This window comes from Mytilus trossulus, chromosome 1 (assembly GCF_036588685.1).
Source record: "Mytilus trossulus isolate FHL-02 chromosome 1, PNRI_Mtr1.1.1.hap1, whole genome shotgun sequence".
Lineage (NCBI taxonomy): Eukaryota > Metazoa > Mollusca > Bivalvia > Mytilida > Mytilidae > Mytilus > Mytilus trossulus.
In genome coordinates this window covers 100,953,639-100,972,041 of record NC_086373.1, presented here as the reverse complement: position 1 = coordinate 100,972,041, position 18,403 = coordinate 100,953,639, and the positions used below count along the sequence as shown (strand labels likewise).

The following is an 18,403-nucleotide window of genomic DNA, read 5'->3' as shown; positions in this document are numbered from 1 at the left end:
ACAAAAATCGCAGGCTGGACAATAAAACCAATGAAGAAGAGACATTTCACCTGGTGCACTCTTCTTTTTTAATGTGCTGTAGTAAATAATAGAGACAGGAATAAAACTATTTTAGAAATACTAAATTCCGTTGTGGTAAATTTTTGTAATCTTGTCTTGTTTTTGCTAATGTGCTTCGTCTATTATATGCCTTTTTGTTTGACAAATGTTTGTTTTTATAGTGAATAAGATTATAACACAATAATGACTGCTGTACCCCTATTTGTGACATTTTTACCTATTATTCCTGTTTGTTTTGTTAAAAAAATCGTTGTCTTTATTATGGAATTTTATGCAGCTGTCATGCAAGAGGTTTAGCTAGTTATAAAACCAGGTTTAAGCCACCATTCTCTACTTAAGACAATGCCTGTACTAAGTCAGGAATATGACAGTTGTTTTCCATCTGTTTGTTGTATTTGAGCTTTTGATTTTGCCATATTTGCTTAGGGACTTTAAATCTAAAATATTCCTCTTAGTTCCGTGTATTTGTTATTTTACGTTTTTTGGATCACATTTATTTGAGTCATGTACATGTATATAGAAAAAATATTGTTGATGAACATTTTGAGAACACCAAATTATGGATATTATATATTAGTATGTTAAAATTATATCAATTTAAAGAAGATATTAAAATTTAAATAGAGCTGTCAAAATAGCAGATTTACTATTCTTCCAGCCCCTGCAATATAGAATAATTGCTTTTTTTTTTTTTTTTTTTTTTTTTTTTTTTTTTTTTGAAGTAATCATACTTTATTGATATTTTTACATTTGTTAGTGGATACATCAAATACCGGTACCTTATCCCGGCCTCGTTAACCGTTAGTAGCATATAATTAATTTGATTAGTATTTGTTAGTTTCTTAACTGTAATATATACATTCATAAATCATTGTAAATTATAATATATCCTACTAAAAACATTATCAATATAGAATGATCAATAAATCTGAATAGATAAAAAAAAAAAAAAAATTATAAAGAATAAATAAATAAAAAAAAAACACAGAAGTTTTGAATTTTGGAAAAAAAAAATAAAAAAAAAATAAAAAATAATAAATATATTTTACTTGCAGGATATATTTATTCAAATATTTGTATACAGGCAATAACTTAGAGGAACCTACATGTAGTTATAAACATAGACAAAACATCAAGCATATATATAAAACCAGCATATAACAGTATTAAATTATAACATAGGTGGTGGTGTGGATAAGGAAAGGAATGTACGTATAAATAATTCTGGAACATAATGTACCAATTTTTGATAATAAACTAGTCTTCTAAAATCGGCAGCCAGGGGTCCCAGCAGATATTGGCCTTATGGAAAGGTTTTCTTTTAAAAAATAAATTCTTTTCTAGTACCAGAGATTCTTTGAGGTAGTTTTTAAGTCCTGTAAAATTTACAATATTTTCACAGAGTTTAGTTCTGTAAATATAGAATTTTGTCAGGAGTATTATTAAGTTTTTTATCCTGTCATTTCCATTGTTACCTAAATTTCCAAATAAAATAATATCTATATTAACTGGAATCAATATTTGTGTTTGGTTATAAATCCAATCACCAAGTTCAATCCATAAATCTGAAATTTTATGGCATGTCCAAAATATGTGCTCAATATCTTCAATAGCTTCATTACAGAAAGTACATTTATCTGATTGTTTTACCTTAATTTTAAATAAAAATTCATTTGTGCCTATGATTCTGTGCACTATTCTGTACTGGAACAAATGAAGTTTAGAGCTTTTTGTGGTGTAGAAAGACATATTATGCACCTTTTTCCAATCAAAATTTTTTTGTAATCTTAAAGACCATTTATCTTCACAAGTAGGCCTAGTATTACTTTTTTCTAAGAAAATATTATACATATCTTTTGATCCTTTAACTGACAAAAAAAATGTTCTAATATTATTTGGTAGAACTGGTCCATGAACTTTATAAAGATTTTCTATAGAGATATTATGTTTAAGTGAATTTTGATATGATTTTATTGCTGATATAACTCCATTATAAACTAGAAAGTTAGATTTAATTTCATAAATATTTTTCCATTGTTCAAACAACATTAATTTACCCTCATTATCTACCAGATCGTTAATTAACAAAATACCGTTATTAGCCCAGTCTTTATAGAACACAGATCTGCTACCTATTTTAATATTTTCATTATTCCAAAGTGAAACTGTTAAAAATTCTTCTTCATTTTTTGGTTTAAGTTTATATTGCATTTCTGTCCATGCTTTAAAAACATCTTTCCAAAAGGGGTTTTTACATTTGTTTGGTGGGCCTAGAAATACTAGATCTTCAATATTAATATTTTCTGTACTTTCTATAAGTTTTTTGAGTTTTGTATTGTTTTTTAGCAACCGTCGGACCCACGTTAATTTTAACCCTTTTATATATTCTTCAATGTCTAACATTTTCAGCCCCCCAAATTTATGTTCCAGACATAATATTTTTCTTTTAATCTTGTCAGGCTTGTTTTCCCAAATAAATGAATATAGTGTATGAATAAGTTGTTTAAGAGTAGTATTGCATGGTGTTGGTAATGTTAGAAATAGATGATTTAATTTTGAAATAATTAAGTGTCTTGATAATTGTTATCTTTCCCACTGGAGTAAGTGTTTGTCTAGACCAAATATTGATTATATTTCCAATTTCTTTTATTTTAGGATAATAGTTCAAAGATTCCATTTCTTGCAAATTGACAGAAAAGTTTATTCCTAATAGTGTAAACCTACTGGAACCCCATTCCAATCCCCACTTTACACACATGGTATCTTGACTATATTTTTTCTTTCCTATCCACACCACCTTAGTTTTGTCTAAGTTCATTCGGAGACCAGACATTTCAGCATATTTATGTAATAAGCGGAGAGATGCGTCAAGGGACTCTGGTGTACCGTCAAGAATAATTGACGTGTCATCAGCATATTGAGAGATAATTGCTTTTTTTGCCTGCTATGTCAAAATAGCCACTGCCTTTAATTGTTATATTTACTAAATAAAGATTGACATCAATATAAAAAAGAAGATGTGGTATGCTTGCCAATGAGACAACTGTCAACAAGAGACCAAAATGACACAGACATAATCAACTATAGGTTATCAAAACTGTTTTGGAATTATTTTTTCTGCTGTGTGATCTAAGATGCCGAATATCAGCTTCAGTTCAGTCCTTACAGTGCACTTGATTCCATTATTAATTGACTAGGATTGTCAGGTTTCCTATCCAATGTTGGTGTTTTTTTCCCAGTCACTCCTGCTTCCTCCACCTAAAACTAGAGGCTCTAAAGAGCCTGTGTCGCTCACCTTGGTATATGTGAATTAAACAAAGGAAGCAGACAGTTCATGACAAAATTGTGTTTAGGTGATTGTGATGTGTTTGTACATCTTACTTTACTGAACATTCTTGCTGCTTACAATTATCTCTATCTATAATGAACTTGTCCGTGTAGTTTCAGTGGAAAATGTTAGTAAAAATTTACAAATTTTATGAAAATTGTTAAAAATTGATTATAAAGGACAATAACTTCTTAGGGGGTCATTTGACCTTTTTGGTCATTTTGACTTATTTTTTACTCTTAAATTGCTGTACATTATTGCTGTTTACAGTTTATCTCTATCTAAAATAATATTCAAGATAACCCAAAACAGCAAAATTTCCTTAAAATTACCAATTATGGGGCAGCAACCTAACAACGAGTTGTCCGATTCATCTAAACATTTCAGGGCAGATAGATCTTCACCAGATAAACAAATTTACCCCTTGTCAGATTTGCTCTAAATGCTTTGGTTTTTGAGTTATAAGCCAAATACTGCATTTTACCCCTATGTTTTATTCTTAGCTGTAGCTGCCATCTTGGTTGGTTTGCCCGGTCACAAAACACAATTTTTAAACTAGATAGCCTAATTATGATTCTGGCTATGTTTGGTAAAATTTGGCCCAGTAGTTTCAGAGGAGAAGATTTTTGTAAAAGTTAACTAAGATTTACGAAAAATGGTTAAAAATTGACTATAAAGGGCAATAACTCCTAAAGGGGTCAACTGACCATTTTGGTCCTGTTGACTTATTTGTAAATCTTACTTTGCCGAACATTTTTGCTGTGTACAGTTTATCTCTATCCATAATAATATTAAAGATAATATCCAAAAACAGCAAAGTTTCCTTAAAATTACCAATTCAGGGGCAGCAACCCAACAACGAGTTGTCCCATTCATCTTAAAATTTCAGGGCAGATAGATCTTGACCAGTTAAACAATTTTACCCCATGCAGTTTTGCTCTAAATGCTTTGGTTTTTGAGTAATAACCAAAAGCTGCATTTAACATCCATGTCCTATTTTTGGCCATGGCGGCCATCTTGGTTGGTTGGCCGGGTCAAAAAACATAATTTTTAAACTAGATACATCAATGATGATTGTGGCCAAGTTTGAATTAATTTGGCCCGGTAGTTTCAGAGGAAGATTTTTGTAAAAGATCATGGAGATTTACGAAAAATGGTTAAAAATTGACTATATAAAAGGGCAATAACTCCTAAAGGGGTCAACTGACCATTTTGGTCATGTTTACTTATTTGTAAATCTTACTTTGCTGAACATTATTGCTGTTTACAGTTTATCTCCATCTATAATAATATTCAAGATAATAACCAAAAACAGTAAAATTTCCTTAAAATTACCAATTTAGAGGCAGCAACCCAACAATGGGTCGTCTGATTCATCTGAAAATTTCAGGGCAGATAGATTTTGACCTGATTAACAATTGTACCTCAGTCAGATTTGCTCTAAATGTTTTGGTTTTTGAGTTATAAGCCAAAAACTGCATTTTACCCCTATGTTCTATTTTTAGCCATGGCGGCCATGTTTTTTGATGAAATGAGAATTAAAACACAAAATTTATTCTAGATACCCTAGGAATCAATCAGATGAAGTTTGGTTTGAATTGGTTCAGTAGTATCAGATAAGAAGATTTTTGTAAAAGTTAACGCCCGACACGGACGACAGACGACGGACACCAAGTGATGAGAAAAGCTCACTTGGCCTTTTAGGCCAGGTGGGCTAAAAAACTAACTGCCAAGAAAAATCTTAAATGCTGTGCTTAAAATTGAGGTTAAAACCAAGGAACAATCAATCAATCAGTCCTTATATGAGACATGCACAGGGAATCGATTCAAAGATATATTATGAATTCATTGTAAGGTAAATTTGCTTTTTCGAATAGTCCTGTCTAATTTTGGTAAATTATTATTTTTACTTTATTATACAGAATAGTAGACAGAATATGACTATGATAATCAAACAGCATAGTTGTCTCCAGTGTTGATTTTTGGTAAAGATATCCTGCAAATGTCGATAAAGTTAGACATGCAGTACAACAGGCACACCTTTGACAGGGAACATTATTTCTAAGTGTTGATTTCAACTGTACTATCAGATTCCTTTATCATTGACTGTCTGCATCAGTCCTATCAAGAAAATTTTGATTTAAAACATAACTGGCTACTGAATATAAATATTTGAGTAAATAAAAATGAAAGATTTAATATTTATTCATTTTCTTTTTTGCGATATGTATGATTTTGATTTAAAGAAAATCAAATCAATGAAAAGACATAATTGCATTAAAAAATTCTGCCAGCAGATAAATACATATAATAAATATTGATAAATTCAGCACAAATCTATAACATATATATCTAAATAAAAAAATGTGTATAAAGAAAATACTTGAATCTACAACAACTTTTGTAATTAAACTTTAAATAATACAATCAATATCACATTTCCAAATTGAAAAAAAAACAAAAAACGTTCCAGTAAAAGGCTCAAAAGTAATATCACACACTAGATGAATACATTATTCCTAAGACAAATGAAGTGATAGCGAGAAAAAATTATGGTAGGCAACGTTCAATGATATCAGAAAGGCACTCCAAAATCTAGGCAAAATAGGTTTGAGCATTAGCTCAATAAATCTGGTACATCTTATAAAGTAACACACAGCTTGCATATACATATACAAACTAATTGTTTAATCTTAACTAAAATTTAGAAGTTATTTCTGACCGATAGCTTGAATTTATACTGATTTTACCACAGTTTGGTTTGTAATACTGAATATATTACCACAAGCAATAGAGAGAGGTAAAATATTGACATAAAGGGCCAAGTGAAGCATTTGATTCTATAAGATAAAGATAATGAAAATGAGACTGCAGGCGCTGATCCAGAGGGGGGTTGGAACACCCCCTTTTTTGTGGACGATCAATGTATTTGAATGGGAACATGTGATTGGAACCCCCCCCCCTTTTTGTCCTGGGTTAGGAACCCCCCCCCCCCTTTTAAAATGGCTGGATCCGCCCCTGGACTGGATGGGATTTATGATTAGGCAATATTGTTCAGCCTATTATGTAAAGTAATGCAAAGTTGGTGACATATGATCAAATGTAGTTGGTGATGTTTTAAGATTAAACAAGTGATGCTGTAAGATGAAGCTGTTGATGTTTTTAAGATGTCTATTAAACTACATACATGCTAGCTTTGTTTTAACGAAAACTTTAAAGTAGCATAGATTCCATAGAAGGAAAAGTCAATTATGACAGTGTTATATGATGATGATGCTTTCTGTACAAAAAACCACTGACTTGCAAAATTATCTAAATATAGCCAGCACTTGAAATTGTAAAAAGGCCTCACCCTTTGGTGTAGATTTTTATTATCAAAGCAAGTTTATTTATAATCTTTCTTTATGGGTTACATTTTTTTTATGTACTCCCTTTCTAGGACATGAAGTATATTTTAAAAACAAGACCAATTTAAATACATTCTATCTTGAAACAATATTTTATCTATACATTAGATAATCAATGAGTGATATTGGAAGGTCCAGTGTTGGTATGTACTTCAACTGTTCTGTCTGCGTATTGTTCCTTATGGTCTGTCTACACAATCTTTGTAATGATTTAACTGTTCCAAGTTCATGACTGACCCACTTCCCAAACACTGGCACAAGTTCACATAAATATTTCATTCTGTCAGAGGTCATTAGTTCCTTGTCGTACTGACAATCAGCATGTAACAAAAACTTGATCATTTCAAATTTTCCAAATTTCACAACTTTCTCTATTGGTGTCTTGCCTGAAAAAAAAATTGGTTAGTGAAAGAAATCTATCATTCATGATTTAATTTTTGTAACATTTCTTTGTGGGTTTTACTGGCATAGCAGTTATCTTTCAGAACCTGCACATTAAATCAAATTGTGTCCATTGCAATGGCACAACACTTGCCACATGAACAGTTATTTTTAGCTTATTAAAAAGATCACCACTACTTAGGTGGCTATACACAATTTCTTCATTGTAATTTATAATACATGCGTTACAAATAACATAATATTTCTTATGGAATTAAATTTATTCAAGGTTTAGACTGTTGAATGCAAAGCAGATACAGCCATTTTTAAAAAGGGGAGGGGTTCCAATCCCAGATCCCCCAGGATCTGCCACAGATAAGCCTTCCCTTTCAGATAGTCTGATAGTTCTCAGTTTAATGAGATAATGTGTTACTAAAATCTCTTGTTTCAAGTGTTTTATAATTATAGGTCTATTCTTGTTTTTCTTTACACATTTCTTATCCTTTGATGAATAGTTACAACATAATCAGATGGTTGACATCTTCTATCAATTACATTATGTAAGGAGTTTCAAATATGAACAAGCAAAACAGATCTGAATTATCCTCATAACTGAAATTCATAAAAACTGAATGACTTTCAAGATTCATCATTATCTAAATCTAGGCTGATGATAGATAGATGTATAAAGATGAAGTTCTAAGTCTCATCATGTGACCTATTAATGCCATTCTAGCAATTACAAATTTGTAATTATGTCAGATCATAACCTATTTAAGTTTTTTCTGTGTTTCAACCCACTCTAACTGCTGGGTTTTGTTTAAAAATTTAACATAACATTTTTCTTTGTAACTTTTACATTTGACCAATGAGGACCACTTTGAACCTACCATTAGAGTCTTTAGTATTCAAATCAGCTCCTGCTTGTAACAACTGTAATGCTAAGTTAGTCATCTTGTCATGTTCTGTAATCAAATGGAAGGCTGTTCTTTTCTTGTTATCAACCTGTTATTATAATATGGTACATCAGATTACATTTTGTGTCATTTACAAAATAGATTCTATTTAAGAATGTACAGTGAGGGCAATTTCAGCCAATCATACTTGACATCTCCTTATTTTTATATCAACAAAAAAAATAATTTCACCATTAAAAAAACTAATGCATGCTACATACATTTGCTTTAAAACTACTAAAAATGATTCTGAATGAAGGAGTCTTTTTTACATTTTAACTGAAGTGCAGACTATTGACCTGATGTGATACCGGCTTGACAATATTGCTATTCTTAACTTTTTCCCCCAATAATTGAAATTATGTCCTAAGACTACTTGTATCCTTAAATCTCCTAGAAGGTCTTTTGAAATAAGGTACAATGCAAAAGAAAACCTCATTATTGCAATCCATATCTCCATTTATTTATATTTACATGATTAATGTCAGCTCCAGCATTTAACAATACTTCTACCACTGTTTGTGATTTACTGCCAACAGCCATCATTAAAGGTGAAGCATGTAAATTATTGGCCTTGTTGACAGCACACCCTCCTGAAAAAATATGATTGGCTTAGGATTTAGTCAATATTGTGTAATTTTTGCCTGGTGTAAACAAAAATTTGATAGTTTTGCAGATGGTACAAAATCCAAAAATTAAATTCCACCAATTAAACCAGATGCTCCGCAGGGCGTAGCTTTATACGACCGCAGAGGTTGAACCCTGAACGGTTGGGGCAAGTATGGACACAACATTCAAGCTGGATTCAGCTCTAAATTTGGATTGTGATTAAATAGTTGACACAGCATAGGTTTCTGACACAGAATGAATGTGTTCTAATGAACTTAAAATTTTTGTTTTCTCTTAGAGCAATTCACTATGCTGTTGAATATTAATCCTCTCAAAAAAATGTTTGAAGAAATTTTCTTTTTATTTATGAAATTTCAAATGAGAAAAATTGAACCCAATTTTTTAATCACATCCCCTTTCCCTTATTCCAAAACTAATTTCAAATAAAATATTCTAATGGAGGTTGCAACAATTACTACTTATTTAAATACATCATAAAATATTAAGATGTAAAAAAACTGATTGTTATCACTGAATGGTAAAGATTATTTAAATTTATCAGTTGGTAGTAAAAAGTGAATATACATTGTATATTGTATATAACAAAGATTTAAGTTGATTCTGGACAAAGAAAGATAACTCCAATCAAAAAAAATTCTTGCAGATATTTCTTGCTTACTATCCTGGACAAAGAAAGATAACTCTTAATTAAAAAAAAAATTGCTATTTCACAATATTGTGAAATTAGATATTTCTTGCCATTGCACAATACTGTGCAATTGAAAAGACTTGCTATTGCACAATACTTAATATAATAATTTTAGATCCTGATTTGGACCAACTTGAAAACTGGGCCCATAATCAAAAATCTAAGTACATGTTTAGATTCAGCATATCAATGAGGCCCAAGAATTTATTTTTTGTTAAAATCAAACTTAGTTTAATTTTGGACCGTTTGTACTTTAATTTAGACCAATTTTAAAACTGGACCAAAAATTAAGAATCTACATACACAGTTAGATTTGGCATATCAAAGAACCCCAATTATTCAATTTTTGATGAAATCAAACAATGTTTAATTTTGGACCTCGATTTGGGCCAACTTGAAAACTGGGCCAATAATCAAAAATCTAAGTACATTTTTAGATTCAGCATATCAAAGAACCCCAAGGTTTTAATATTTGTTAAAATCAAACTAAGTTTAATTTTGGACCCTTTGGACCTTAATGTAGACCAATTTGAAAACGAGACCAAAAATTAAGAATCTACTTACACAGTTAGATTCGGCATATTAAAGAACCCCAATTATTCAATTTTGATGAAATCAAACAAAGTTTAATTTTGGACCCTTTGGGCCCCTTTTTCCTTAACTGTTGGGACCAAAACTCCCAAAATTAATACCAACCTTCCTTTCATAGTCAAAAACCTTGTGTTTAAATTTCATAGATTTCTATTTACTTATACTAACGCTATGGTGCGAAAACCAAGAAAAATGCTTATTTGGGTCCCTTTTTGGCCCCTAATTCCTTAACTGTTGGGATCTAAACTCCCAAAATCACTACCAATCTTCCTTTTGTGGTCATAAACATTGTGTTTAAATTTCATTGATTTCTATTTACTTTAACTAAAGTTATTGTGCGAAAACCAAGAATAATGCTTATTTGGGCCCTTTTTTGGCCCCTAATTCCTAAACTGTTGAAACCAAAACTCCCAAAATCAATCCCAACCTTTCTTTAGTGGTCATAAACTTTGTGTCAAAATTTCATAGATTTCTATTAACTTAAACTAAAGTTATAGTGCGAAAACCAAGAAAATGCTTATTTGGGCCCTTTTTGGCCCCTTATTCCTAAAATATTGGGACCAAAACTCCCAAAATCAATACCAGCCTTCCTTTTATGGTCATAAACCTTGTGTTAAAATTTCATAGATTTCTATTCACTTTTACTAAAGTTAGAGTGCGAAAACTAAAAGTATTCCGACGACGACTACGACAACGACGACGACGACGACGCAGACGACGACGCCAACGTGATAGCAATAAACGACGAAAATTTTTTCAAACTTTGGGGTCGTATAAAAATTGAACCCAATTTTTTAATCACATCCCCCTTTCCCTTATTCCAAAACTAATCTCAATTAAAATATTCTAATGGAGTTTGCAACAATAACTACTCATTTAAATACATCATAAAATATTAAGATGTAAAAAAACTGATTGTTATCACTGAATGGTAAAGATTATTTAAATTTATCAGTTGGTAGTAAAAAGTGAATATACATTGTATATTGTATATAACAAAGATTTAAGTTGATTCTGGACAAAGAAAGATAACTCCAATTAAAAAAGAATCTTGCTATTGCACAATTATGTGCAATAAGATATTTCTTGCTTACTATTCTGGACAAAGAAAGATAACTCTAATTAAAAAAAAATTTGCTATTTCACAATATTGTGAAATTAGATATTTCTTGCCATTGCACAATACTGTGCAATTGAAAAGACTTGCTATTGCACAATACTTAATATAATAATTTTAGATCCTGATTTGGACCAACTTGAAAACTGGGCCCATAATCAAAAATCTAAGTACATGTTTAGATTCAGCATATCAAAGAGGCCCAAGAATTTAATTTTTGTTAAAATCAAACTTAGTTTAATTTTGGACCCTTTGGACCTTAATGTAGGCCAATTTGAAAACGGGACCAAAAATGAAGAATCTACATACACAGTTAGATTTGGCATATCAAAGAACCCCATTTATTCAATTTTTGATGAAATCAAATAAAGTTTAATTTTGTACCCAGATTTGGACCAACTTGAAAACTGGGCCAATAATCAAGAATCTGAGTACATTTTTAGAATCAACATATCAAAGAACCCAACCGATTCATTTTTTGTCAAAATCAAACTAAGTTAAATTTTGGACCCTTTGGACCTTAATGTAGACCAATTTGAAAACATGACCAAAAGTTAAGAATCTACATACACAGTTAGATTCGGCATATCAAAGCACCCCAATTATTCAATTTTGATGAAATCAAACAAAGTTTAATTTTGGACCCTTTGGGCCCCTTTTTCCTAAACTGTGTGGACCAAAACTCCCAAAATCAATACCAACCTTCCTTTTATGGTCATAAACCTTGTGTTTAAATTTCATAGATTTCTATTCACTTATACTAACGTTATGGTGCGAAAACCAAGAAAAATGCTTATTTGGGTCCCTTTTTGGCCCCTATTTCCTAAACTGTTGGGACCTAAACTCCCAAAATCACTACCAATCTTCCTTTTGTGGTCATAAACATTGTGTTAAAATTTCATTGATTTCTATTTACTTAAACTAAAGTTATTGTACGAAAACCAAGAAAATGCTTATTTGGGCCCTTTTTGGCCCCTAATTCCTAAAATGTTGGGACCAAAACTCCCAAAATCAATACCAACCTTCCTTTTATGGTCATTAACCTTGTGTCAAAATTTCATAGATTTCTATTAACTTAAACTAAAGTTATAGTGCAAAAACCAAGAAAATGCTTATTTGGGCCCTTTTTGGCCCCTAATTCCTAAAATGTTGGGACCAAAACTCCCAAAATCAATACCAACCTTCCTTTTATGGTCATAAACCTTGTGTTAAAATTTCATAGATTTCTATTCACTTTTACTAAAGTTAGAGTGCGAAAACAAAAAGTATTCGGACGCCGACGACGACGCCGACGATGATGACAACGTGATAGCAATATAAGACGAAATTTTTTTCAAAAGTTGCGGTCGTATAAAAAGAAATCTGCCAAAATATTTTGCATACCTTTTATCAATGAAATTCGTGAACTATGAAAATAATCTGATGTAGGGTATACTATTTGTAGGATTTATTGGCTGGGAATGACTACTGTAAATTCAGAAATTATTGTGAGTTTTTTTCATTCATATTGATGCGAAAAATACAACACTCCAATTTCTGATACAAAGTTTAAGAGCATTAGAATCAAAAATGGTTATTTGAATGCATTTTCCACATCATGCACATGGATGAAACAGTAGTGGTAGTGAAGATTAATAACCTTCTGTACCTTTTATAAGTAAATCTATCACTTCCATATTCAAATGTTTTTGCCGATGTGGTTTTAAGATTTGAAATGCAGCATCTAATAATGGTGTTGTTCCTTTTATATCCCCAAGGTCAAGGTCTGCTCCTCCTTTAATTAACATATCACTAATTAGGGGACTATTGACATCAACAGCTTCAAGTAAAGGAGTTCTTAAACTTTTTGTCTGACAATTCAATTCAGCACCTAAAAAAGAAAGATTCTTGTCATGTCATGCTTATATGTTATCTTTTTGTTTTAAAAAAACCAGGTAATAATTATATTATATTCAAAGATTTTTTTACTTTGTTCTTACAGCTATTAAATGAAAGTAATATTATGGTAAGCATTGCCTAGGAGATACTATTCATACTAACCTTTTGAAATTAAATACTGAACAACATCAGCTCTATCTGTAGCCACTGCCAAATGAAGTGGTGTACGTTGAGTACCTTCTCGAATATTTACTAATGCACCATTATCAACTAACCACTCTACTGTCTAAAAAAGTACAGTTGACAAAATTGAAATCATTCTTAAATAAATTGCTTCGCCATGCACATCTAGATACGACCGCAGAGGTCCAGCCCTGAACAGTTGGGGCAAAAATGGACACAATATTTGCACTTGATACAGGTCTAGTCAAACAAATTAGTATTGGTTATGATTCTAATTTACATTAATTTTTTTGGCTTTTGTGCAATACACTATGCTGTTGTGAATATACATTAATAACATTTGTATTTGGATTACCTCCCTTACACTGCTTTTAAATTGTCTTAAGTAATTGTCCATTAACCAGGAAACTCTTGCTTTTTCTCAATTTTTTACCCTTTTTCCTAAATGATTTGAGCCATTATCCTCAATAGCCTATCCTAACCATCCATTTGTGGTATGGAAACTTGTGGTATAATTTCAGAGAGATCCATGATACATCGTTTTACAAGTTATTGTCTGGAACAACTAGAAAAATGCTTATTTGGGCCCCTTTTCTATTGACTCTAGTTCAAGAACTTTGGTATTAAAACTTTGTTGATTGTTAAATGAAAACTGGAAACTACGGTCACAACTGATAAAGTAGATTATATATCGTACTATATCTGTTTAATATGTGTTTTTTTTTTATTATTTTGCTTTGTTTTCATTTATATTATGTCGCTTACTATATTATATATGTTGTTGATGCTATAGCATTATATTATATGCTGATTTGCAATAAACTTATTACAATTTATTTTTTTACATAATAAGCTAAATTCAGACAAATAATCATCAATACCATTACCTCAGTTTGACTGAATATCACTGCCTTTATTAAGGGACTATATCCTGTCAAACGTATATGTCGAGATAACTGCCGGGATTTTATCATACATTCTGAACCTTAAGATAGAAAAAAATTGTACTAAAAATAATCTGCAGAAAAAATGTCATTGTACAATGTACTGGTAATCTATTAAAGTCTTTCATATTAATGAAATATTTTTTCAGTAGACTCAAGTTACAAAAATCCAAACCAAAAAGGAGATATTTTACCAGTGAAAATATTTATAAAGAGGTTTGTAGCATTACTTCTTTAACATTGTGACATCTGAGTTACAATTGTAATGATGATTAAGGACAAATATGACATTGTGTATGTTGTTTTACAATTATAAAGATGATTTAGGACAAAGATGACATTGTGTATGTTGTTTTACAATTATAAAGATGATTTAGGACAGAGATGACATTGTGTATGTTGGGTTACAATTATAAAGATGATTTAGGACAAAGATGACATTGTGTATGTTGTTTTACAATTATAAAGATGATTTAGGACAAAGATGACATTGTGTAAAAAGTAAAATCACAAAAATACTGAACTCAGAGGAAAATCAATTTGGAAAGTCCATAATGTGTATGTTGGGTTACAATTACAAAGATGATTTAGGACAAAGATGACATTGTGTATGTTGGGTTACAATTATAAAGATGATTTAGGACAAATCTGACATTGTGTATGTTGGATTACAATTGTAATGATGATTTAGAACAAAGATAACATTGTGGATGTTGGGTTACAATTGTTAAATAGTAATGGAAATCTTCCAACTGTTCTAATGATAAACTCTAGACTGTCAAATAAAGAAAACACATAAATAAGGACAAAAATGGGCTTATAAATGAAAATTTCCTATATCTACCTGTATGTATACTATTTATGTCAACACCAAGTTTTATCTGATTCCTTAACATAGGAATATCATCAAGGTGGACTGCTTTAAAGATCTGAGCCTCATCATCTGGAAGGGTAACTGCAAAATAAAAACATTTATTAATATGAAGGCTTTAATATGTGGAATGCATCAAATTAAGTGCTGAAATCACAAATTCCATGCGATAGGATGAGCAATACTTCACTGCAATAATTTGAAATTTTCAAGGAATAAGACAAACATTCGATACATAAACCCTTAAATGCAAAGTAATCAAATAACTGAAAAAATAAATCCAGCATTAAAACAATAGATAGTTGTCCATATACATTATAACTTGGCTTATTGGTTATTATCCAAAACATTATAAAATTCAAAAGTTAGTCTAGTCATTGGTTTGTTTCTAATAACTGTTCATTTAAAGGTTAAAGATAAAAAAAATAATGTTCAAACAAAGTATAAATAAGTGCTGTCTTTAACCATCATTTGTATTAATCTCAAAATTATATTACATATTCTAATCCATGTATGCTGAATGTTGAAACAGAGCAACCATAATATTAAAATAAATGTAGCCATGCATATGTTTTATTTAAAAATGCATATTTTCATTATATTTCAAAATGTATTTAGGAACTTATCTAATATTAACTTTAGTCACAAGCATAACTTGCGTAGGTAATCCTAGAATCATTTGATGAATGAATGGAAATCATATCATTTGTAATGGTGAAGGTTTTTTCAAGAGGCATATGATGAATATTGTGATTTAGTTTGTCAAGTTGTTATTTTAATAAATAAGAATAAGAATTTTTATTATTCCAATCAAGGGCCCTTGATGGGCCGCATAACATGCACACAGAAAACAATACATCATGATTTGTAACAGAAAAAAACATTTTTTTATACATTTTAAATGATTGGCACAACTTAATTCTATTTGATGAACTTTATTATGATACTGTGACAATTACCTTCTAATTTGTATAACAATGGAGAACTTCTTGTGATCTTGGCAGTCATGGTTTTCTTTCTGAAAATATTTTAATTCAAAAAGATATGCATGCACACAAATTTTATCTATGACACTGTGAGAAATAGAATTTCTCTAACTACATTGTTGAATATCTTCCCAAATTTTTTAACATAATCTTTCAAAGAATCATATACTAAGCATTGCCCTACAGAAACAGCTATGATATATCAAGTATTTTATTGAGAATGTTCCAAATTGAGAATATAATTTTCAAACATTCAGTTTAATATACTGAATAGGGGCTATAAATGTATGGTAAATGCGATTACTACTCCTAGTGTTGCAAAGTTACATGTACCCCTCCCCAAAACCCCCCTCCAGTGGTGGATCCAGAAATTTTCATAAGTGGGGGCCGTCTGACTGACCTGAAAGGGGACCCGCTCCAGTCACGCTTCAGTGATTCCCTATATAAGCAACCAAATTTATCCCAAAAAGGGGGGGGGAGCCCCCCCACCCTAAATCCGCCTCTGCCCTCCTGGCCCACCTATCTACCCTTTCTGTATTTGGATGGCATCTGTAAATAGTTTAGATTGAAGTTCAACTGACAGGTAATAGAATTTCAAAATTATATAATGTAAAAACAGAGACATATTTACACATATGTTGTATATATATGTATGTATGTCTCTGGTAAAATCAAGGAATCGTCTTACTATACAAATCCTTGGAAAATGAAATCATTCTAAAGTAAGCTTACCTTCCTCAGATTTCCAAAACTTAACAGATCAGTAGAAAATTAACTCTCCACAAGTAAGAAACTCCTAAGACGTGGTTCTATTTTCTGTTTGGTGAATTTAGGTCATATCTATATTTAGTTATTACATTCAGTAAAACAATACCTTTTGATACCAAATATAGTAGTAGTCTACAGTACTGTTATGCTTTGTTGGTTAAGTCAAGGATCCATATTGTATATATGAGTCATTTTGGTATTATTTACCTGAAGGTTTATCAGGGTAAAAATAAGGACAAAAGGGGAGATAAACAATTTCCCGCCAGAATGTCATTCCCGTTATAGTTGAAAACGTGTAATTCGGAACCGGTAAATTTACTTAATTTAGACAATTAACCCTTCCCCCCTTACTGTATGATATTATTTAGGAACAACTTTTGTATATGACAAACACGCTGGTTGCCACTTGTGGTGCAGGATCCGATTACCCTTCCGAAGCACACGATATCAACCTCTGGCTGTATTGAGTTCGTGCAGCCCAATCTAGTTTTCTATGTTTTGTTTTATGTGCTGTTGTTTGTCTTTTTGTTTTGTTCTGTTTTGTTTGTCATAATATTGTCAGTTTATTTTCGACTTCTGAATTTAGTATATCTTTCGCCTCTCTTGTAGATGTGCGATGTTAAAATATCCCGTCAAATCAGTACTGTAGTACTATTTTCAGGTATAAATTCTTTTTATTTATATGCGTTTGTATAGAAGTTGCTCTCTCTTTTATACCGTGATTAATTAATTTTCTCTACATAGAAAGAACCCTGAACATTTGTTTTGTGTGCTATCAACCAACTGTATGTTGTCTTTTGCCGAAGCTAAAACAGACTGTCGGCATTCCAATGGGAACAAATTGTGCCCTCTTCTTGCCGACTTATTTCTTTATTATTAGGCAGTGGCTATTTGACCGGCACCGGCTAAATAGCAAATTTGCTATTTGACCGGCACCGGCAAAATAGCAAATTTGCTATTTAGCCGGCACTGAATAAAGCTGTTCATTGATGTGATTAGTCATGTTAGTCAATATGTAATTAGAGAATAAATAAGCTTATATAATTATAAATGATTTATCACAATATCAAGCATTAAAAATACACTGAGTACAGTCAATTTTTTTTTATTGAAGATGTACATAAATAAATAATTTATAACTTTATAATATTGATTAAAAGCATGAAAACACATTTGTATATATATACATTTTTAAATATATTTTTTTTCTAAAATATTTATAAAAAAGTTGATGCCAAATTCTGTGTAATATCTATGGTTTAAATATCCTGCCATGCTATAAAAATAATGTTATGTGAAACTTCGTACATCTTAAAAAAGACAATATCAAAAGTTGTTGCTATGAATTTCAAAAGGACACATGTACATGATTTAACATCTGCAATTGTTACAAAACCAATTATTTGCCCTTGAAAGATGTTTTAATCTAGCACAAGATAAATGTTGCCACTCCAAACAGGAACTACATATTACACTGGCTTCCTTTAGATCTGCATCATATGTGCATAGGGTTTCTTTTATTTCTCTTTATGAACGCTCTAAATAGCTTCCCATGCATCTTTTTGACAATACTTTTTGATTAAATAAATGTTTACAATTGAGTCCAAACAAGAGG

General features: G+C 31.0%; 1 protein-coding gene across 3 annotated transcripts; it reads right to left on the bottom strand.

Moving 5' to 3' along the window:
• Positions 1-6,385: 6,385 nt before the first annotated feature.
• Positions 6,386-17,082, bottom strand: LOC134693879 (ankyrin repeat domain-containing protein 7-like). Of its 3 annotated transcripts, none has more exons than XM_063554830.1 (9): positions 16,895-17,082; positions 15,994-16,052; positions 15,008-15,118; positions 14,107-14,204; positions 13,199-13,322; positions 12,807-13,028; positions 8,607-8,725; positions 8,067-8,181; positions 6,386-7,181 (listed from the first exon to the last, which is right to left on the bottom strand). In XM_063554830.1, the coding sequence occupies exons 2-9, from the start codon at positions 16,040-16,042 to the stop codon at positions 6,889-6,891; spliced, it is 1,131 nt and encodes a 376-aa protein (XP_063410900.1). In that variant the 5' UTR covers positions 16,043-16,052; positions 16,895-17,082; the 3' UTR covers positions 6,386-6,888. The 3 variants fall into 3 exon arrangements, with proteins under 3 accessions (XP_063410900.1, XP_063410894.1, XP_063410906.1); XM_063554824.1 differs by having other exon boundaries at positions 16,753-17,080; XM_063554836.1 differs by lacking the exon at positions 15,994-16,052 and having other exon boundaries at positions 16,753-17,081.
• Between the last annotated feature and the right edge of the window lie 1,321 nt (positions 17,083-18,403).

What these genes read in the sequence shown, in the direction of transcription:
- LOC134693879 (XM_063554830.1), bottom strand. Translation starts at nt 16,042, where the DNA reads ATGACTGCCAAGATCACAAGAAGTTCTCCATTGTTATACAAATTAGAA. An exon ending in GATAGATTTACTTATAAAAG is followed by an intron (nt 8,726 to 12,806) that starts GTACAGAAGGTT and finishes ATATTTTTTCAG; the next exon opens with GAGGGTGTGCTGTCAACAAG. An exon ending in CTGGAGCTGACATTAATCAT is followed by an intron (nt 8,182 to 8,606) that starts GTAAATATAAAT and finishes TTATAATAACAG; the next exon opens with GTTGATAACAAGAAAAGAAC.